Genomic DNA, 24,046 nt, shown 5'->3' on the forward strand with positions numbered 1-24,046 from the left:
CTGATCAGCGAACACAAACAAAAGCTCAACCAAAAAGGCTTGATGTGCGAGAACAAATCTTATTGGTTCTTTGCTGAAGAACGAAAGTATTATGGGTTTGGAACGACATGAGGGTGAGTAATTAATCACAGAATCTTTATTTTTGGGTTAACTATCCCTTTAAGTAAAAAGCTCAAAATATGAAATATGTTTGTGTTCTGGAAAGTAAATTAGCACAGACATGAATTGGTCAGTTGTGGACTGAAGATGTTTATTTGGTGTACATTGAAAATTGAAAATTAGCAAACGAAACCGATGTCCTAGAACAAAGTTTAAAATGAGTCCAGGCAATCTGGCTGATCTAATTTCAGTTTTCAAAAAAAAAAGAGAAATCTTGCTCTGCAGACGCAAACACGTTACAACAAATGAAGACCTCAAACATCATTCTGTAGTGTAGGAAAAACAATTCCAAAAAGTGTTTCAAATATGTAAAAAAAAACAAAAAAACACTACATATTGTGAATACTCGGGCAGTAAAAAGTAGATACACAGCATTTTGTGTTAAAATAAGAATATCTGACAAAATATATTTTGTTTACAAACTTTGATACGCGAGACTACACTTAAAGCATCTGTTAAATGGTGCGTTTATATATTATCATACATGTCCATATTGCACGAGAATCGTCGGAAAACTTGGTCCTCCCCTTGGCACAGACGGAGAAGTTGTAAGTAAATCTGGTCTGTCTCAACGGAGTAGAAGTAAAATATTGAATAGAAATCATACAAGCATCTTAGAGTACATGTAAAAATGAATGACATTATAGTACTTGGTTTTGATCTCTCTTTCTTTCTCTCTCTCTCTCTCTCCCTCTCTCTCCTTGTTTTTATTCCGTCCAAACCTCTCCGTGCTGTTTCCTTTGTCATTTCACTGGTCCTTTGACTCATACAACAGTTTGGCAGCCTAGACAAGCAGGGAACAGCAAACATAATATTACTATAATATATAGAGGAGTCCTGAAGTTCAGAAACTCCCTTCAGAAAACACAGAATCATAGTAAAGACTATGGCTGTGTGAAATTGTGGTGCTCAGCTGTAGGACTGGAAGTCCTGCTATGATGACATTATTATTAGTTAAAATATATTATTAAAACATAAGTATCACAAACAGATTTTGTTCCAACTCAAATGTAATATATTTTAGGCTTGCCTTACGGAGTACTAAATGATTTTGCTAGCAATATAAAATTAAACAAAATTGTTATTACTATAATCATTTCAAAAGCACCTCTCATTTAGGCTTCAGCTAAAAAAATTATTAGTAGGTAAGTTTGATTCACTTTCTTATTTCAGTTTAAACTGTCCCTTTCAAATAATTGATTAAAAACTTTTTCCATCATAAACTGTTTTAAGAAAAAAAAAGTATTAATTTAATTAAGAAATGTATACATACACACATACATACATACATACATACACGTCTGTGTGTGTGTGTATATACTGTATATACACACATATGTATCCATATAATGTGTGTATATGTATATACACAGACATGCACATATATATAAATAATAATAATAATAATATTATATACACACACACATTATGTAAAGACAAACTTTTATGTTAGATGCGATTAATCGATTTGACAGAACTAATATAATATTTTTTTTTTTTTTTTTACTTCTTGCATCAAGTATTTTTAATCCAATTTGAAAAACCTGCCACCCATTTCAGAGAAAATTTAAAAATATTTACCCTAAAATTAAAGAATTAATAAAACATAATACAAATAATAATAATAAATATAAATATATATATACACTTTTTTTTTTTTTTACAATGTATGCTTGAACTCACACCTACTTTGTGCATGGCTACAAGCCAGGCAGATGCAACGCGCTTGTCATCAGCAGTGTCCATGTAGAGATCCTGAAGGTTCTGAGATCCTGGTGGCTTGTACTGAAGCACCATGCCATTGGCACGGAGAGAACCCCCTAAAACAGGTCAAAGGTCAGTGTTGGTACATTCAACACAATTCTTTGTCAAGGCAACTTTCAGAGTTTGCCATGACAAATGTTCCTTATGTAGTTAATCATTGTAATTTGTACATGCACAAATTAGATGTGTGATAATATGAAATTTTATGAACGCATAATATGACGGCAAAATGGTGCTGAAGTCTGAGGGTTTATCACAGCGTCACAATAAACATGCACATGCAGCCTTTCATGAGACTGCCTTGCTTTGACATCGAGGTCACAGGAAATGAGTTCATGCAAGGTTACTTATCATATGACGGTAACAACAAGGAAAACAAACTAAATGGCACACATTTTAGACAAGGAAAAATAAAATAGACAGCAAGGAGAGATAGAGGGACGCTGACCTTCAGATATTTGATTGTCCAGCAAGCTCGTGTAAGAGCATATATCTTTCTCTTAATGCAGAGAACAAGGAAATTAAAGAAAAGAAGAGAATGTTAAAAGGAAGGAAATATAAACCAACAGAAAAAGATTTAGGTATGCATCACACTGCAATTAGATGCACATAAATTGGCCCCAACAAGTATTTGGACATGCAAGTCATGCTTTAAATGTCTATATTTTAAAGGCCCTATTTTAATGATCTAAGCGCATGGTCTAAAGCGCCCGGCGCAAGAGCATTCAGGGTGTGTCCGAATCCACTTTTGCTAGTTTAATGATGGGATAAATGGTTGACGCACCAGGCTCATGGTCTAGAAGGGTTGTCCCTATTCTCATAATGAGTAATGGGTGTGTTTTGGGCATAACGTGAAATAAACCAAACAGTCTCATCTCCTATTCCCTTTAAAAGCCAGTTGTGCTCATGGCGGATTGCTATTTACATGGCGGATTGCTATTTACATGGCGGATTGCTATTTACATGGCGGAATTTGCAAGCGGAAAGACGTAACGCGTCACCAGAGAAGAAACGGATCTGCTCGTGCACGAGGTTAAAGCGCGCAAGCAGAACATCTAATGGACAAGCCGGATTCAACCATATATTTATGTACACAATATTAATCTTTTAGATTGTAATCCTTTTATTTTTAATATTTGGCATGTTTGTGTGATGCTGTACGTGCGTTGTTGACCCGCCTATAGGCACACATTACTAACGCGCTCTTTAAATAACAAAAGAAATACTGCGCCAGGTTTCAGTTGGTCAATGGCGCAGTCGATTTCAGTTGCCTTAAAATAACAACGCGGCAGCAATGCCCCAGAACACACCTCGTTTTCAGACGAGCAGCCCATGGGCGCACAAATGCATTTGCTATTTAAACAACGTGGCGCAGGACGTGAAAATGCTAACTGCGTCGGGCTGAAACTAGCAAAAAACACTTGCGTCGCGCCTGGTGCTGCATTGCACCGGGTGTATGATAGGGCCCCATATGTTTTTGCATTGGTTATAAAATATCAAAACAAGTGTCATTTATGTTTACACCTACAGTGAACCAACTTTATACATCAATTAAAAATCACCTTTGGAACCAGTGCAGCCAATACAGTGAACCAACGATGGCAAAAAAGAATGTCTCGGAAATGTGAAGTTAGTCAAAAGAAAAGCTTGAGCAGAAAAGGTTTGATACTTTATAACTAATGCAATGACATTTTTAAGTGTGATTTAAGTGTCCAAAAACTACTTGGGGAAACTGAATAGTGTGTATATGTCCGTTGTATAGGGTTAATTTCACTCAGTACTACAGTGCAATGTTAATAGCCATCAGCATTCCAGTAAAGCAGAAATCAATCCAGCATTCACGTAGTCATGTGACTATTTGAAGCTTCCTGTCTCATAATATGTGAAGCTTTCAAAGAAATCTCTGTATATCCCATTATCCATGCTTCCCGTCTGTATGATGTGATAGAATAAATCTCAGCTCATAATCATATCCCTTTATATACATGCAAGAATTAATATTTCAAAACAAAGAGGTTTTAGCATCCTCAAATGCTGTCCTCAATGAAGTTCACAAAACTTTGCTCTTCTTCACAGTCATTACATTAACCTGGTGTCCAGTGATTAGTCTCAAAAATCAATAATTGTTTATATTGGTCTGACAGGTTTCTCCTCAAAGCCTCACCTCCCGGAGTCGAGCCCTCAGTCAACACCTGCATACTGGAAATGCGAGACAGCTCCACCTCAAAATGACTGTCACCGTCTAGGAAGAGATATCTAAAAGAGCAATAAAAGATAGACTTTAAAGGGATAGTTCACCCAAAAATTTACATTTGTTACAAACCTGTATACATTTCTTTGTTCTGCTGAGATACAAAGGAAGATATTTGGAAGAATGTGTGTAACCAAGCAATTCTCACCCCCCATTGACTGCCATAGTAGGAAAAAAAAAAAAAATGTGTGTGAACTATCCCTTTAAGATATGCTACATCACATCTAAAGAAGTCAATTGTGTGGGCGCCTACACGCATACCTGTGATTATTGGACAAGCGGCAGACCATGGTCTCTGATTTCTCTGAGGAACCCACTTTGACCCCGAAAGTTCCTCCTACAATACAGGTAAAAGGCTGTAAGGTTGTCAGCGTAAATACTTATTGGTGTATTTGACAACATTTTCCATATAAATAAAAGATCTCAGTGTTTACAGTACCAAAATTCCAAGTAGCCATTTTCTTTAGTCACACTGCAACAATAAACATCTTCAAACATCAGTGTTTTCAGATTCAAAACAGACTGTTAGACTTTCATTATGAGACAGCTCTAAAGTCAATTACATCCAGATGAAAAATCTGGGTGATGTACAGTACCATTCAAAAAGTTTGGGGTCAGTAAGACTTTAAAGATTTTGAAGAGAAGTCCCTTATTCTCACCTAGACTGCATTTATTTGATACAAAAATACATTAAAAACAGTAATATTGTAAAATAATATTACAATTTAAAATAGCCATTTTCTATTTGAATTTATTTTAAAATGTCATGTATTCCGGTGATGCAAAGTTGAATTTCCAGCATCATTACCTCAGTCTTCAGTGTCACATGATCCTTCAGAAATCATTCTAGTAAGCAGATTTGATGCTCAAGAAACATTTCTTATTATTATCAGTGTTGAAAACAGTTGGCTGATCCTGATAAGCGGATTATTTTCAGGGTGAATAAATCAAATAAATAAATTGTTTTACATGCTTCAAGTGAACTTGGGTATGACAATATTATAATATACAGTATGAAACTGCATTATCATTTTGAGATGTGCTAAAGATTCCACTTCAAGTCAAGTCACCTTTATTTATTTATTTATTTATTTATTTAGATAGATAGATAGATAGATAGATAGATAGATAGATAGATAGATAGATAGATAGATAGATAGATAGATAGATAGATAGATAGATAGATAGATAGATAGATAGATAGATAGATAGAGTATAGATAGTTTTGTATGAGTAATGAGTTCAATTCAGCTAAAAAGCAGCTCTGCAGAAAACAGTGATGACATCACTCAGCTAAGATGAGTTTTCATCTAACAGTGTCAGTGCGGTCAAAACAGCAATATTGCTGAATATTAATATTTAACAATGTTGCTGAATTATTTGTGTTTTTAAACATGAACTTTAAGTGTGTTTTAGATGAAAGCAAAGATGATCCAAATATTAAAATAGGCCAAATGAGCATGCAAAATTACATATTCAATATAGACTCGGCCCACATATAATTGATATACAGTACTGCATCCCTAGTTGTGATCACAGAACTGTGTATTTTTCCTGATTCCATCAGAACAGTATTTGCCAAACACACACTCTTGCAAACACAGAGTAGCTAAATGATATTTCCAGCAGCAGTGAAGTTGAGTCTCAGGTAAAGGATAACTCATTAAGTCAGTGTACACTGAAGTAAGCTACAGGAGTTATGTAACATACGTATACCCTCTCCATGGCCTATAATAGCAACATCATAAACTTTGAACAGTGAGTCTATGAATGCAAAAGCGGGAATAATCGTGTCAGTGGTCTAAAGCTAAAAGCATTTGAGTGCATGTTTGTTCAACCCACCGGCAGTGAGCACTTTAAGCTGTTTGTCGTAAAACTCCACCTCTTTCTGTGAAATGAGGCTGCACTCCGCACACTGCCTCACCGGATCCACAAAACACATCCTGGGCAGAGACACTTTCTGACTGCAGCATTTATCGCAGAAACACCGACCGCAGCGCCGGCAGTGATGCTGACATACAAAGAGGAAACACTTATTGCTTCAAATCCAATGCAGTTACATCAAACACACAATAGCTACAAAATAGTAAAGCAAATATATATATGAAGAGATCTGATGCAAAAGCCTCAAAGTGCCATCTGAAATTTTCTTCTAGAATGATCATTTTTATCAAGCTCGTATATTTAAGTTAAATAATTTCACATAAATGGCAATGCAAATGACTTATCAATTGTCATTTAAGTGAAATTACTGAACTTAAATATACAAGCTTTATAAAAATGATCATTCTAGAAGAAAATTTCAGATGGCACTTAGAGGCTTTTACATCTGAACTCTTCATATATACACAATATATTATATATATATATATATATATATATCAATATCATTGTTAAATGTCAAATGAACAAATATACACTGTAATTCAAAAGTTTGAGATCGGTAAGATTTTTTTAATGTTTAAAAGACGTTTCTTATGCTCACCAAGGCTATATATAAATATAATATTGTGAAATATTATGACCAGTTTTTATGAATTTAAATACCTGTTTTCTATTATAAAATGTAATTCATTTCTGTGATGTCAAAGCAACATTTTTAGGATCATTACTCCAGTGTCACATGATTCTTCAGAAATCATTCTAATATGATGATTTGCTGCTCAAGAAAAATGTATTATTATCAATGTTGAAAATAGTTTTTTTCAGGATTCTTTGATGAATAGAAAGTTTAAAAAAATAATTAAAAAAAACCAGCATTTATCTGAAATAGAAAGCTTTTATAACATTATGCACTACTGTTCAAGTGTTATATAATCCTGAAAAACAATTGTACACAACTGTTTTCAACACTGATAATAATAAATGTTTCTTGAGCAGCAAATCAGCATATTAGAATGATTTGTGAAGGATCATGTGACACTGAAGACTGGACTAATGATGCTGACAATTCAGCTTTGCATCACAGGAATAAATTAATTTTTTTAAATATATCCAAATAGAAAACAGTGATATTAAATTGAAATAATATTTAAAATATATTTCTGTTTTTTTATATATATTTTTAATCAAATAAATGCAGCCTTGGTGATCATAAGAGACCTGATTATTCAATAAAAATAACTGTTGAAAAAAACGGCAGTGTACATGCACACAAGCTAAGGTAAGTGTTATGACCAAAATCATGGTATGAGTAATTTTATATCATGGTAACAGTATATTACAATATAGTTATTCGTTTTAATTTCAGGGGAAGGAGTTTTACAACATAATGGATGTGAACTAAAAGATATAAAAAAAACATTGTTTTTAATTTACAAAAAAAGTGTTCTGTTAGGGCTTAATATTCTACACCATCACATAACCACAAAGACAGAGATATAAACACACTAAAAGAAAAGTCAGTAACAGGAAAGCAAAAAAAGAGAAAAATGGAAACAGGAAGGGAAACTTGCAATGACATCCTATTGCAAAACTAAACACAAAGACACTTAGGAACAAATCAAACTGGAAGGAAGACACTTATAAAGGGCATCTCTATAAGCAACAATACAGCAACTTCCATTGTCCTGTATGTGCGAACATTCATAACTTACTCCTGACACAAGATGAGTCCACATGCTTACCTTCCTGGTGATGAAGTCAAACTTAGTGTCACACTGCATACATCTGGGGCACTAACAGAGGACACAAATGAAACATGAATTTTTAAAGGCTCTTTATTAAAACACAGATATAGTGACGAACAGGCACCTGTATAACTCTATCTGCTGCAAGAGTCGATGGCATTTCATTAGCAGAACACCCTAGAGACTTTAGCTGAATTTAGTTCTCATATCTGTGCGTAGCAGCAATACAATCAAGGCCAAAACCTTTAAGGTAAAATTTATGGTAATGTTATCTGACAGCGGCCACAGTAAACCAGAATCAGCCTGTTTGAGTCAAATAAACCAGTTCAGGTCTGACCACAGTTTCATGTCTAAGCACTTAAAGGTTAATTCACCCAAAAATGTCATTAATTACTCGCCCTCATGTCGTTCCAAACCCGTATGACTTACATTCATTTCATCTTTGGAACACAAATAAAGATCTTTATGATGAAATCTGAGAGATTTCTGTCTACGCAACAACCACTTTGACACTTCAAAAAGTTCATAAAGAAATCAAATCCATATGAATGGAGCAGTTTAGTCCAAATTGGTGTCTCTTCAGAAAATTTTGACAAAACCACTCAATTCATATGGATTAGTTTTATGATCTCTTTATGAACTTTCTGAAGCATCAAAGTGGTAGTTGAAAGTCTTGGGGACATGACATGAGGGTGAGTAATTAATTGTTGAACTATCCCTTTAATACGTAATCTTACCAATAAAGCCCTAAATATCATGAGCTCAGCTGTATAATTTATTAACATGTTTACATAATATAGTACAGTTTCGATAATATCTACTCCTCCCAAAAACAAATCCTTTTAACTAATCTATTTGTTCAAACTTGTATTGTAAAACATTCCTGTTAACGGGTTAAATATGCATTATGGAATTTCTTGGAGAGTTGTTTCTTCCTTTAAATATAATGCGAGAATAACACGGAATGTGTTGTACAGATATAAGAGTATGCAGTTGTTTCTGCATGCCTCAGCATAATATAATGAATGGGCGTGGCTAATCATTTGACAGTCTCTTGCGTTTACGCCATACAGAATCATTGAAGAAAGTTTGTTTCATAGCTCATGCCCCAAAAATCAATCAATAACACATATGAAGAGTTGTTGTTGTCCAGTGTTTTTGTCCACAGTCGTGGATGTTTGCTCACATACACACTCTAAAGCACAGAGATGCATTGATGTCCATGCATCTGAGATAATATCTGTTCAAATGATCCAAGACTTGCCATCTTTTTTCTTTGTAACACCATCTGGGAAACTTGCAAACTATTTCCTACTGGCTCTTGTTGCCTTGAGTAAACAACGCCCAAAGACAGAGACAGACCATTGACCAACCACCACAGCATCAGCATCATCTTCATCTGTGATCAAGATTCATTACCTCTTTATCCGGAACCCACTGCGGCTCATCCAGGGAAAACGGACTGTTGAAAGCGCCGTTTTCCGGTACCATACGGAGTCCGCTCGGGCTCCGGACCAGCTTTTTGCCGTCAGGCACCGCGGACATATTTGTGTTTATGAGTGCGCAGCTGCTGCTCTGAGAAGAACAGCACAGACATCAGCACAACACTCACACAGGCACACCTTCAGCATAAGAGTCCTTCCTTTCACCATTTATATATATATATATTATATTATATATGTATTATATGTTTAATATATATATATATATATATATATATATATATATTATTATTATTATTATTATTATTATTATTATTATTATTATTATTATTACAACAAATATTATTCATTACACACTACCTTAAATGTTAACATTTTCCCAAATCCTCAGTGTATTGTGAAGTATTTGGGCACCTATGGCACCATTCAAATGCATGAATTCCAAAGTTGTCATGCCAATTGCAAATTAAGCAATTGCAAATGTTTTATTTTAAACGAGCCTTTAAATTGTATATATATATAATAATCTCGTTATCTTTCATTTACAGATTTTAAAATAAGAGTCCTTTGGATTTTATTATTATTATTACAAATGTTAGTCATTACACTTAACATTTTCCCAAATACTCACAGTGTATTGTATTGTCTAACCATGGATTTTACACAAAAAAAAAAAAAAAAAAAAGGTAATTGAGCACTTAGGGCACAATTAAAATGCATGATATCCAACGTATTCCTGTCAATTGCAAAACTGAAATAAACCAATACTTAATACTAATGTTTTGTTTAAGCGAGCCTTTCAAAAAAAAAATATATATTTTTTTTTTTTTTTAAATAATCTCGTTTAAGATTTACAGAAAGTACAAACGTATGAGTCCTTGGTTTTACAATAAGATTCCTTTTGATTTTATGTTATCCTCTTGATAATTATTAATAATAATAATAATAATATTATTATTATAACAACAAAATACACCGTTTTGAAATGTATGTGATATTTTCAGAGAACTGTGCAATGCCTCGATCGGCTTATAGGTCCTGTCAGTTTTCTATTTACAATTTAATTTACTCAGATCTTTTTTTGAAAGATCATGCATCAAAGCTTTTAAACCACCATATAAAATACAATGTCAGTACAACATTTAATTGAATATCGGCTGATCTTTTTTCTTTCAGTCTTCCAGTTTTGCCGGCGTCTGATGTGCGTTAGCAGAAGAGACCAGTGATCTCAGAGTCTGTGTTCAGTTTCTTCTAGCGCAATGAAAGTGCCACCGTGGCCTTAAAAAGACAACCCTACATTATTCTCTCACTGTAGCTGTGCTTGATTTTCTTCACTTACGTTACAGTGTGTGTTGACAAGTAAACACACACTATCGCGTTATCGGTATATATGTAGTCCAGTGTGTTTTAGTGTAAGTGTTCAATCTGGATCACCGCAGAAGGAGTAGCAAAGGAGGGAAGAGAGAGGAGATCTCCAGAAAACTCCTCCTGTCCAAAAACAACATGTTCTCCAAATTTACCTCCATCCTGCAGCACGCCGTCGAGGCGGTGAGAGCTTTTTAAACTATCTGACCACATTTAAATGACTGCTTGACTAGGGAAATGAGAAATGGGAAAGTGATAGTCGATCAGTGTTGATGTGCTGAAGGCCTGCTAGCTAACAGCTAACAGCTTATGTAGTAAATAACACATGACAGACAAAACCTCTGAAACGGGTTTAACAATCTCCCCACGCGTGTTTAAGGGTGTGAATCCGCTCGATTGTGGTTTATTGCGTTTTTATTATTGGTCTGGACATTATAAGCCTTTGTTTGCTGAGTATTTTAGCAGCTGTGCTAAATCTTGCGCAATTCGTGGATTGTTCGGTTTAAAGGTCTTCATGTACGCGAGCCTCTCGGGATTGTAATCAATGTAAAGTAACAGTTATCACATTTTAGGAGAGATACTGCCTGTACAATGTTAAATGTACATTAGGTGAATCCGTGATAGCCAGTTAGCATGCTAGCGGCTCATTTGCAGGATGTAAACAAGACGGCTGTTACTAGGACACGCGTACAAATCATAGACTGTAAAAAAAGGTACAAATCCAAACTAATGTACGATTGTCTAAACATTTTTACATGGTAGTATCTAAATGCATGTGTGTGTATAATCAAATAATATTAAGACAATCGTACATTAGTTTTGATTCGTACGCGTGTCATAGTGACAGCCGTTTTGTTTACAGTCATATATTATATATTATACTTAATTCACATTCACAATTGTTTTTGTTTTTGTTTTTTTGAATGTCATTCAATACATTAATATCAAATTAAAATAATGACAAAATGTCAATTTAATTAGCACTTATTTTAAAGTAGGATATCACAAACCCTCATTACATGCAAAATTTTTCACACATAAGTTTTGAACAATAGATATATAATCACGATACTTTTTGGCCAATATTGAAATCTCGATTATTTATCACAATTTGTGGTGGGCAATAGGATTAAAGTCTCATTTCATTGAAATGTCACAATTATCGATACTTCAGCAAAAATTAATACTAGGTTATCTAATGTAAGAAAAAGGTCCTCAAAATAATTACACAAGACAAGTAAACAGTCAGGAAATTAATGCAAGAACAAGTGTTTAACAGTGTTTTAAGTTTTTCAGGAAGGTGTACTAATGGTGATATTCAGATAAGGAATAGCTTACAAAAAAAAAAAATCAAATAATCAAATGTAAAATAACACTGCATAGTCTTATTGTACCGTGTACACCTTAAATATAGATTAATCCTATTAAGGCTACTTAAGTTATTCAGTCAAGATCAGTGAGTGATTTTCCTTTGTCATATGTTGTTTGACTATCATTAATGACTACAACAGGTTTGTTAGGCTGCTGTCACTTTAAGAGCTAATGCACATATCCATTATACAGTTACACATGCGTTTTCTTTCATTGTTTGCAGAGGACAGTTAATTTTTGTTTTTAACTTAAGTGTCCAAATACTTTTGGATTGTAATGGCGTAATGTGTTACATACATGTATTATGTTGCTGTAAAGTGTATAATCATATAGTAGGAAGGAACTAGGCATTTCATTTTTATAATAGTTCGTTCTATTTTTCAGCTTGCACCATCACTGCCATTGCAAGAGGACTTTGTCTATCATTGGAAGGCTATCACACATTATTACATAGAAACCTCAGGTAAGAGATCACCTGCAGTGATAGTCAATCTCGCTGGTTGTGCTTTATTACCAAAGAACCATACGTCATGTTCTGTTCATGTTTTTGTAGATGACAAAGCCCCAGTGACAGACACCAACATTCCCTCCCATCTGGAGCAGATGCTGGATATCCTGACCCAGGAGGAGAGGGAGAGAGAGTCAGGAGAGACGGGACCCTGTATGGAGTATCTTCTCCACCACAAGATCCTGGAGACGCTCTACACCCTAGGCAAAGCAGATGTCAGTGTTTTAGTTACAAGTAGTGCTTTTCACTGGTTTCTGTCAGTTGCATAATCACATTTTCAAAGTATTACTTGTAAATATTACGAATGTTATTCAAATGTTTTTATGTTTAGAATAAGGCTCTGTTTGAAAACTTTCTTAGGCAGCATCTTAACTCAAATTAAATCTCAGTGACAGATTTGTAATGCTCACACACTCAACAGTTTGTTTCAGGAGAGTTTTCCATTATCATAACTATGCCTAACTTTTAGAACTGCCTATGTGCTTATAATGCCTAAAACTGATGCCTATACAGCCAGTGCATTAGATTTGGGAAGAAAGCTAAGAGTAAAAATGATTTGTGGCCAGTAGAGACCTGCTCATTTACTGTGAGTCATGTTTAGTAAGAGAGACTGTATATATAATGATTCATGTTTTGACACGTTTGGGTTGATTCACTTTTTTTCTTTTGAAAGAAAGAAAGACATTATTACTTTTATTCAACAAGGATGCATTAAATTATTCAAAAGTGACAGTAAAGATATTTATTATGTTTAAAAAGATTAATATTTCCAATTTAATGTTAATTATTAAGTAGCGCAACTGTTTTCAACATTGATAATAAGAAATGTTTCTTGAGCAGCAAATCATCATATAAGAATGATTTCGGAAGGATCATGTGACACTGAAGACTGGAGTAATGATGCTGAAAATTCAGCTTTGCATCACAGTAATAAATGACAGGAATAAAACATTCAATTTTATTTAAATAGTATTACTATTTCACAATTGTACTGTTTTTTTTTACCAAATAAATGCAGTCTTAATGAGCGTAAGAAACTTCCTTCAAACATTAAAAAAGACCCCAAACTTTTGAACGGTAGTGTAAGTTAAACAATTATTATTTTAATACCTGTGATTCTTTGATCTTAGTCAATGTACCAGTAAATTCTATCTGTCTTTTTTCCTCCTGTGTGCTCTTCCCTAGTGCCCTCCTGGAATGAAACAGCAGGTTTTGAGTTTCTACACCAAACTGTTGGGTCGAATTCGGCAACCACTCCTGCCTCACATCAACGTGCACAGACCTGTACAGGTGATAAGAATTACTGTCTTCACACTTTAAACATAGAAAAATCCTTTCAATCTTTAACCGACCATCCATGATGTATCCTCAGAAACTGGTCCGCCTTTGCGGGGAGGTTCTAGCTGCTCCTACAGAGAACGAAGAGATCCAGTTTCTGTGTACCGTCTGTGCCAAACTTAAGCAGGACCCATACCTCGTCAACTTCTTCCTGGAAGTGAGTGTTGGGGGATGTGTGTAGTAGTTTGACTTTTCAAGATGGGCTCCGTCTGTGTAGGCAGCATATATTAAGACACGCTTCCGACACGCATGGCTATATCTAACATCTGAATTTCTCCCTGTGTTTCTGCAGAATAAGAATAAAAAGTTGGATGCTGCTAAAGGTGGTGGAGCTGATTTGGTGAAAGATCCGTCCTCTCCAGACACAGGACAGAATCAAAACCCAAATCCCAGTCTGGTCTCATCCGCACAGGAAGGTGCAGCAAGTCAAGCCACAAGCCCATGGGAAGCAAGTCCGTCCTCAGTCCACACTACACTGCCAAACAATGACAACTACAACCTAGTCAGCTCCCTGCTTAACCTCACTAAGAGTCCAGTAAGTGCGTCTCTCTGTCTCTAAACTCGCCATCCTGATGAATTTGATTGTATGCGTGTTAACTGATCTTTTCTCTTTCTCAGGATGGGCGTATTGTGGTGAAGGCATGTGAAGGTCTCATGCTGATAGTCAGTTTGCCTGAGCCAGCTGCAGCCAAATGCCTCACAGAGAACACTGAGCTCAGTCAACTCCTCACGGACCGGCTGGCGCAGTTCTACCGGGCCCTTCCCCAGTCCATGGACCCTCTAGATATTGAAACTGTGGAGTCCGTAAACTGGGGGTACATGACTATCTAATCCAGTACCTATATTATATTGCTAACACTTTTTACATTTATAAATATCGTTGTCAGGCAGAAACCTCATATCTCCATATTTCATTATTTTTATTTTTTTTATAAATCATAACTATTGGTCACCCTTTATGTCCATCTGTGGGTTTTGCAAATATTTAACCAATGAAAATAATGAAAAAGAGCTTGGGATTAAACCTCGTAACTCCATTGATTCCTCAAACTGTCAGTCAAACCTCGTAATTCCACCCGCCTCTATCGTGAATGAAGTGCCACAGCCAGTTTGGACAGTCTCTGCTTTTTTGCAATGCAAGGGTAAATAAAGACAGCATTTTCTTTACTCTAGAAACACTATATATATATATATATATATATATACACATAGCTACAGTAAACTTTATATTCTGTAAGTTGAATGCGATGCACTTACTACCTCAGATGACTTGCCATTCTAATGATGAACAAAACGGGTATGTCCGACATTCGCTGGTCATAAACCTTGTAACTCAGTTTAGGTATTAAATAATATTATGGCGCATGCAAGTGATATATAAAGCCACAACTTTACAACACAGTTTAATTATTTAAAAAAAACAGCTTTTTTTTCTTCTTCCATTTTCTGAAAAGTAGCGGTTGTGGACATACAAGGTTTCCTCCTGACAGTGACTTATTTATTTTTTGCATTTTGACCTAACAGCCATTCTTGCCAGTTACATTCAAAATGTTTTCACTGGTTTCTAAACTCCAGTATTTTTTGTAACTACACTACTACTATTACAACTGGATTCCATGTACAATATAATATTATACATAATTTAACTAAATACAAAATGTTGTTTATTTTCTATATTTTTATACATTTAATTTAAATAAAATAAAATATTTTTTATTACCAGTAAAATCATCACAAATATATTGTGAACATTCACTCTATTGCCCAGAGATACGTGAAACTGTTTTGAATGTTTATTGAGAGCGTGTGTATTTGTAGGCTGGATGTGTATAATCTAAAGGAGGATGCTGTTGCTTTTGTGGGAAAACGTGCCCTCATTTCCTTCCTGTCATGGCTGGACTATTGTGATCAGCTCATCAAAGAGGCTCAGAAGGTAAAGACAATTTAATAAAAAAACAGAAGATGGGTAAATACTGAATCATGCTCAAAATCTGTCTACAAATTACAAGAAAATATATAAATACATAAACATTTTTGTCCATATCAGATGGGCATTTTCACATATTGAGGTGTGTGTTTGGTACAATATTTGTGTTTTGCTCCTCTGTAACGTCAGACGGCTGCTACAGTTTTGGCCCGGACCGTGAGAGAGCGCTTCTTTGTTACAGTAATGGAGCCTCAGCTGATGCAAACGTAAGTATGTGAGCGATCTCGGGTTTGTTTACCAGTCTCACAGACTTTGAAACTGCACCTACACCCCAAAGCTATGAATTGAACAGAAAATATGAGTTTTCTTTCTCATTCTTTTCATGTTTGTCTCATTCCAGCTCAGAGGTTGGAATTCTGACTTCCACAGCCCTGTTAAACAGGATCATCAGACAGGTGACGTCAGAAGCCCTACTTCAGGAGACCATTTACTTCCTGTTGGGAGAGGGAACGGGGCCAGAGACGCTTGCTGGCATTACCCAGCATCCCCTGAGACACAGACTCATAGAACATTGTGACCACTTGTCAGATGAGGTAACCCTGGCTGCCATGACTGCATTAATCGATGCATTTCATCCTTCTTTGACCAGATGATCTAAAGGTTTTGTGAGCTCCTAAAGGTCAAACATTAACATACAAAATATGTATGTATTTATTGTTATTATTAAATTAGAATCCAGTATATTGTATATTCAATACAGCTTTTATTTATTTTAGGAATGCACAATATATCGGCCACCATATCGGTATCGGTCGGTATATGTTAATTTATAATGTTTTCGTTATCGGCATAATAAGAAAATTTGGCCGATATATTAAAGCCAATAAACAATGGATTATTTCCTTCAGCTGAGACTCTTCAGATGCGCACTGTTTGCCATGATGGTTTTGAACTGCTTGAAATATGATTGGAATCACTTCAAAAAAGGAAAATACAGTTAAGAGCAACATGTGCTGTAATATAGACTGTATAAAATTATAATGAGAACATTATAATTGTGTGTTTGGGACATGGCTTTTAATGGTGAGACTTTTGTTTTGTAATTAGCTCTCAAAAATTATATAAAAATTTGGAAATAAACTCTTGGAAATGTTTGTTCAAAAAGTATGAGAAATATATTATAGAGGTTTAGAGCTGATGAAAAAGTTGGGAACCCCTGATCTAGCAAAGCTTCTGTGGTTCCATATGTTAATTGTACTATGATCTACATTTAGAATAAAAGACGAGTGTCGGCACTATATATTAAACGAGAAGTCGTACACAGTCATTGGATGTAAATGCATTCTAGATTTACTGCAGCAATTCAGTTTATGTTCATAAAGTTCTGGTTCTGTGTCTGGTTCTAGATAAGCATCATGACTCTACGGCTCTTTGAGCATCTGCTGCAGAAGCCATGTCAGCACATTTTGCAGAACCTGGTGCTGCGCTGCTTGGAAGAGCGCAACTACATGGAGAACAAACAGCCGGAGGAACGAGAGGAGCGCGAGCACATGGAGAACGGCCAACCACATGATGCCGTGTAAGAGCTGCTGTCTCCACTGCTGCTAAACTTCCAGATCATTCTGATCAATGCGTCTGCATGCTTCTAGAACATGCAAAATCATAAATGCACTGCAATGTGTGAATGAATAAAACTTAAATGCAAGTCAACCAAAGTAATATATTTGAAATGTGTTTGGATTGGTTGCTGTATAATGATACTAATTAATTAGTAATTAAAGGTAAAGTGTTATTTTTATTTTATTTTTTTATGTTACAAATACTTTTTGATCTTAATATGCTGAAAACATAATTTAGGGTGACTTCCCCTGAAAAAGTGAAACACTTGGTCGGTATCTGTGGCAATAAAAAGCGTTGCAAGCAAGTTTGTTTTAGCTTGCAGTGCAACATTCACACAACCTATGCATTGAATTTAGGACAGCACTGCATGTTTGGTGATCAATGGCAAACAAGGGGAGTGGGGAAACCTGTTTGACAAGACAAATTACACACTCCACCTTTAATAAATGCCTCATACAACAACATTTAATTCCTATGTTAAAGAAATGGACACACATTAATACAATTAAACTGATTCAGATATTGTGCTGAATCACAAAGTGCAGAGGAATGTTTCTTATTGCACTTATAAAACACTGACGACAGCAAGACAATGTTCAATAAATAGTTCCATTTATTCGTAGTAATAATCTGAATAAACAATTCTTCCACCAAATAATATTGGTCATAAGCCTTACTGTTTGCCTCGCTATCCGTTAATGAGGCATTTTAAGTAATGGGTCTGAGTAATCAAAAATGTGCCAGACATAAATCCATAATCACTCATTCTAATAAATGGGACTATATAATGGTGGTGTTGCACTACTGTAGTTATACATTATTTATACTACAGTTCCTTGTTCTTTGTTCTTGGGTCATCTGTTGTGAATCTTCAGAGATCATAGCAGATATTTCTGTGAGATGTAGTATACATGTAATAGTCTAATTACATTGATTTGTATTGTTTCCCCAGAGATCTGGAAGAAGACCCACTGTTCTCAGATCTTTCACCCGATAACAGACTCTCCAGCCCTGATTGGTTAAGCTGCTCTCCGCCACCAAGCACAGAACATGCAAAGCCTGATGGGAAGACGGAGGTTCACAAAATAGTTAACAGGTACCGCAGGATACCCTCTGTTGTGATATGCCAGATTCATCATTTTGTGATAAATATTAACTTCCCATATAATAATTCTGCATTCTCCCCCTGTAGTTTCCTGTGTTTGGTGCCTGATGAGGCAAAATCATCCAATCAGGTTGAGGGCACAGGCTATGACACCTACTTGAGAGATGCACACAGACAGGTAAGGAAGAAATAAACAAAATGTGGTGAATATTCAATATATTCCATAGCTTTAAGTGACAGATGCATTAAGATAAAATTAAGTACATAGACATTTATTTAATTTCATAACCCAAACACTTTTGAAGTGACACACTGGTGTTGCTAATACAGCATATATTTCTATTATTTATTTTTGAGTTTATTATTTATTGTTTTATTCATTTATGGAATTTATTTGGCAGTTTACAGACGTTGTATTTGATTCCTTTGATTGTATTTGATATTTGATTTCCTCTTATGTTTGATGTATTTGTTTTTATTGGATGGGATGTTTCAATTGATATTTGATTGTAATTGTTGATTGTGTAAGAACTTTGTCTGTATAAATAAGGTTTATTTTTAAATAAATAAAATAATTACCAGATTATGAAATTGGCAAAAAGTGCATTACAATTATTATAAGATTTATAATAATAAATTATAGAATAAAATGTGTAACACTTAGTCTCTATGGCCCTATAAAAATTGCTCTGTTTATTTGAGCATGCAGTACAACATACTAACATTGACACAACCATTGGAGTGATTCTCATGATATTTGGTTGCATGTTGACAGTTTCGGGACTATTGTGGAGTTTGTCAGAAGTGGGACTGGCGCAGCAGTCCGAAACCCTTTGAGAAGTGTAATCTGGACAGTCCTTTTTTCGAAGGACACTTCCTCAAAGTGTTGTTTGACAGAATGGGGCGAATCCTCGATCAGGTATGTGAACTGATGTGTGATAGCTCTCAACGTGACAAAAAACACCACAAAAGTTGAACATACGACTTGTGCACTATAACCCAAATCTAGATACATTCGTATTTCTTCAGAAGACTTAAAATATAGTGCTTCTGTAACACTTGAATAGTGTTTTTGTCATTTTTAGATTGCTCATTCACTTTCTTTACATAGATAATAAATGTGTAAAAATATGCATTTTTATTAAAACTATCTTTGGATGATGGATGTCCTCCTGATGTCTCTCTTTGTTTCACTGTCTCCATCCAGCCGTATGATGTAAACCTGCAGGTGACGTCTGTGTTGTCTAAGCTGTCTCTGCTGCCTCATGCTCATCTTCATGAGTTCCTGCTGGACCCGTACATTAACCTGGCGCCGGGCTGCAGGTCTCTCTTCTCAGTCATCGTCAGGGTACGTCTGCTGTTCTCCACACTGAATCCCTGTTTTAAACACTATTAGCCATTTTTATGGACATATTCATATAGTCTGTTAGACCGTATGTGTCATTTAGTGTAGCGCTATATGACTGGCATTTTTGTTGGATAGTTTGAATGACTGGATAAGTGTTCGGTTTTTATTTTTATTTTTATTTATATATATATTTTTTTTTTTTTTAAATTTAGACACCTCAAAGACTGTTTAACCCACTGTTTGTATTGATGGTTTGATCAGGTGGTTGGCGATCTGATGTTGCGAACTCACCGCATCCCTGAGTTCACCCCTAAACTCCTCCTGGTGAGGAAGAGACTGCTGGGACTAGAACCAGAGGGGATGAGGTAAGGCTTGGATGTATTTATGTATGTGTATTTGCTCAAAAATCATGAATGCATAAAATACCATAGAGGGCCCTACAGTGAAAGTGTTTTTTTAATTTATTTTTTTTATCATTGAAGCAGACCATTTATAAATCGATTGTATCATGTTTAATATAAAGTTTATATCCAGCATATATAAATATTTATATATAGTATATACAGTTCTGTGCAAAATCTTAGGCACGTTAGTATTTTCACCAGAAAAAAATGGCTTTAAACAAGTCTTTTGTGGTAGTGTGTCAGTAGGAAATATCAGTTTACAATACCAAACATTCCTTTTGCCAATCATTGTGTATATATATCGTACAGTAGCACTGGGTAAAAAATATTGATTTGATTTTTATCAATTCTGATTTTGATGAACTGATATCGATTCTTAAATCCCAAGAATCTATATTTTTGGTCTTTTTTTAGTTGATTCATGAACACTAAACATTATTTTTAACCTGTCTCCAGTGTCAGTTCAGAGAGATTTTTTTCCCACTTGAGAACATTTACATGTACTTTACCTGATACTGTATATATCCAAATGAATAAATATTGAATCAAATCGAGATCTGAAATGAACCGAAACACAAGCTTGTGAATTCGAAATCGAATTTTGAAATGTGTGGCAATGCCTAGCCCTATGGTGCAGCCTGATCAGAGACTTGTTTCTTTACTGTGTGTCTGTTTTTCTGTGATAAAGAGGTTCAACTTTGTCTTACAGCGTTGATCACGTGACTTTGCTCGAGGGGGTTATTGTTCTGGAGGAATTCTGCAAAGAGCTCGCGGCTATCGCTTTTGTGAAGTTCCATGCGTCCGCCTCCACTTCCCCCTGATTATCTCGGTTGTGCACCGGACACAAACAGATGAATAAACAGACGAAAGGGGGCGGATGACACAGGAACGACAAACCCAACTGTACTCATCCCTCGGCACAGACTGCTGCCTGCGGCAGGACTCGCATTCAAGGATGCTTCATTCGTGTTATCTCTGGGATGTTTCCATAACTATGACTGAGCGTACTGTTTTAAAGGCACCGGAGAGGAGAATTTTGAAAAGAGATTTTGACTTTCGTGGAACAGCCCATGTGGAAAGGAGAGAGAGGATTTTGTAGCATTCATATGTAAAGAAAAGAAACTATAACTTCCGAACGAAAGAATGGTAATGCCAAAAAATTATGTTCAAAAGTAGAAAAAAGGAAATTGACTTAAATTTGATTCAAATAGTGAAATTCAATTAAATATTTAATTATTGATTATTGTTAGTCATTTGCAGTATCAAAGATACTGTCATCTGTTCTCTGTTCTTTTGAGGAAAAAAATAGTGTGAATACAAATGTCAAATGCAACATAAGTTAATTTGTAATGAAACATTGCAATAACTCAGGATTCAAAGTCTAGCTGTTTTTAAATAATTGGAGAACTAGACAACGAGCAGCGTTTTTAAAACAAATCCTCTCTTTTTCTTTTTCTTTCCGGTAGTGTTTGCCGACACTTTTCTTTTAAAGCGAACCGGAACTGGATTGATTTGAGACTGGGCACATTTTGCACTCCAACCAGTTTTCACTGGTGCATTTCCAGAGAGCTGTTCATCATTTATGTTCCCGACAGTGTTCCTAAACCATTTTAAGTTGTTTAACTTGACATGTTATGTGTGTGTGCCTTGGTGCCAGCTAGACAGTAGCTGTGTCCTTCATCCTGTATCATCATGTATTTATTATTGATTTAAAAAATAGTTTTAAATGAGTAGTTCACCTAAAATACACCTACAAACTCCCCCCCCAAATTTTTTGTTCTTTGAAATGGCAGAATGTGCGATCACATCATTTTCCGTGCAGTAAATATTAATGAGGATTTATGCAAAAAGTACCATAAAAGCGGTGCATATAACTTGTGCAGACAGTCTTCTGAAGCCATTGCGATAGATTTGTGTGAACTAAGAGGGAAACATTTAAGTCTTAAAGGGATAGTTCAGGCAAAAATAAGAATTCTGTCGTCATTTGCTCACCCTCAAGTTGTTCTAAACCTGTATGAATTTCTTTGTTCTGTTAAACACAATATATATATCTTTTTTTTTTTTTTTTTTAAGAATGTTGATAACCAGACCAGTTGATGGACGCTATTGACTTCCATAGCATTTTTATTTTATTTTTCATACTATGGAAGTCATTGGGGACCAGCAACTGTTTGGTTACTGCTATTCTTCAACATATCATCTTTTGTGTTCAACAGAACAAGGAAACTCATGCAGGTTTGGAGCAACTTTAGGGTGAGAATAAATGATGACAGAATATTTATTTTTGGGTGAACTATCCGTTTAAGTCTAAAGGATTTCAGTGAATGGAATTTTTTATTTCTATATGTTCTGGCACAAAGATATTGTATGATTTTGAAAGGCTTGGAACATAGGGCACACGTCATATGGATCACTTTTATAATACTGGAAAAGTGAGAAATGTAATGGAACAACATTAGGGTGAGTAAATGATGACAAAATGTTCGTTTTTAGGTGAACAATTCCTTTTAAAACTACTTTAGAGTTTATCTGCTTCCTCATAAGGGATCTTTAAAATGATACTTTTGCAATATGTGACATTGTGTAATTATACCAGCAATAGTGTTATTCATCAGGCTGCTCTTCATCTGCTCCTGCTCTTTGTAAAGGGACATTCTGAGCTTAATGCACACTGTGTACATTTGGCAAAGAAGGGGCACAGCTTGAAATAGGGTTGGGTTTTTTATTTAGTTTTTGGAGAGCTGGATGCCTTGGCTTCGTGGCTTTGTTTAACTATCTTTACAGGGTTCAGATTTATGTATCTCAATCGTTACCTTGCATTTTTCCATCCATAATACAAGTGTATGTTTAAAGCTGCGTCACGTCAAGGTTTGTCTATTTATCCAATTTACATGTGCAGAAAAGCTAAATGTCTGTCTTTTTAATTTAATTTTCTTTATAAACCAAAGGATGTATCGTCATATAGGAGCAGCGTGTCTGTTTCAGAGAGAAAGAAAAAATAATGCTTTTTATTTTATTTTATTTTATTCTTGATCATGCACATTTTATACCAAGTTCTGAACTGTGTATATACAAATGTAGAGTTCTAACAGTAGTGAAGTCTGGTGTGAAATGCATGCAAGGTCATATTTGATAATATGCAGCAAAGGAAAGCAAATCACCTCCCTAACTACCCTTCCATTCAGGGGTTTTTTTCTCTCTACTTTTGCTTATTTATGGTGATATTTGTAATGCCTTATTTTAAATGCAGTAATCGGTTATAGCCTATAACCTCTGCCGTCTTTGTTTTGAGTTAAACGCCTAAGAAAAATTGGTCTTTGTTTTAATGGTGTCTATTTTTTTTTTTAGAAGTTGTAAAGCAATGTATTCCATCGGATAAAAAAGATTCTCGGCTTTCTCCTGTAAAGTTTTCTTCTCTCTCTATCTCTCTCTCTCTAAATATGTAATTCATCTGCTTAGACCCTCTCACTGTTCTGCTTGACTGATTTATTCCCATTTCTTGTACAGATGTAGCTCACATGTCAGACGTGTCAGGACATATCTTCTGTTGAATTTGAGTGTCACTGCCATGGTGTCACAACGTGTGACACTTTTTAGAAGAACCAAGTTGTTAACCGGTTACCATTTTTTGGGATGCAATGTCATGTGATCTCAGTTGCTTGATTCTGCCGAGCCAGGGAATCTCTGTAATGAGGTTTGCTCTGTCCTGTGGCTTACTTTAATTCATTCAACTCCGTCCCAATTAAAACATTTTGCTTTCTTCAAATTTGTTTTGAATTAGTTTTGTAGTGCAGTTTATTCTGACTAAATAGAAT

General features: G+C 35.3%; 2 protein-coding genes across 3 annotated transcripts; one reads left to right on the forward strand and one right to left on the reverse strand.

The window, feature by feature from the left end:
- Positions 1 to 229: 229 nt before the first annotated feature.
- Positions 230 to 9,390, reverse strand: zfyve21 (zinc finger, FYVE domain containing 21). 2 transcript variants are annotated; one of them, XM_082153496.1, is made up of 8 exons: positions 9,223 to 9,390; positions 7,801 to 7,851; positions 6,017 to 6,185; positions 4,436 to 4,511; positions 4,088 to 4,179; positions 2,372 to 2,422; positions 1,849 to 1,979; positions 230 to 943 (listed from the first exon to the last, which is right to left on the reverse strand). In XM_082153496.1, exons 1-8 carry the CDS (start codon positions 9,346 to 9,348, stop codon positions 908 to 910), a joined length of 732 nt encoding a protein of 243 aa, XP_082009622.1. In that variant the 5' UTR covers positions 9,349 to 9,390; the 3' UTR covers positions 230 to 907. The 2 variants fall into 2 exon arrangements, with proteins under 2 accessions (XP_082009622.1, XP_082009623.1); XM_082153497.1 differs by lacking the exon at positions 2,372 to 2,422 and having other exon boundaries at positions 9,223 to 9,389.
- A 1,076-nt stretch (positions 9,391 to 10,466) lies between these two features.
- On the forward strand, positions 10,467 to 23,997 carry fhip2a (FHF complex subunit HOOK interacting protein 2). The gene is made up of 17 exons (XM_082153331.1): positions 10,467 to 10,793; positions 12,366 to 12,444; positions 12,535 to 12,704; positions 13,675 to 13,779; positions 13,862 to 13,984; positions 14,120 to 14,362; positions 14,446 to 14,642; positions 15,646 to 15,760; positions 15,944 to 16,020; positions 16,155 to 16,347; positions 17,161 to 17,333; positions 18,327 to 18,470; positions 18,567 to 18,657; positions 19,255 to 19,398; positions 19,687 to 19,827; positions 20,089 to 20,192; positions 20,941 to 23,997. Exons 1-17 carry the CDS (start codon positions 10,749 to 10,751, stop codon positions 21,050 to 21,052), a joined length of 2,256 nt encoding a protein of 751 aa, XP_082009457.1. The 5' UTR covers positions 10,467 to 10,748; the 3' UTR covers positions 21,053 to 23,997.
- Positions 23,998 to 24,046: the final 49 nt, after the last annotated feature.

The sequence above is a fragment of the Leuciscus leuciscus genome (genome assembly GCF_965113295.1).
Source record: "Leuciscus leuciscus genome assembly, chromosome: 22".
In the NCBI taxonomy this organism is placed as follows: domain Eukaryota; kingdom Metazoa; phylum Chordata; class Actinopteri; order Cypriniformes; family Leuciscidae; genus Leuciscus; species Leuciscus leuciscus.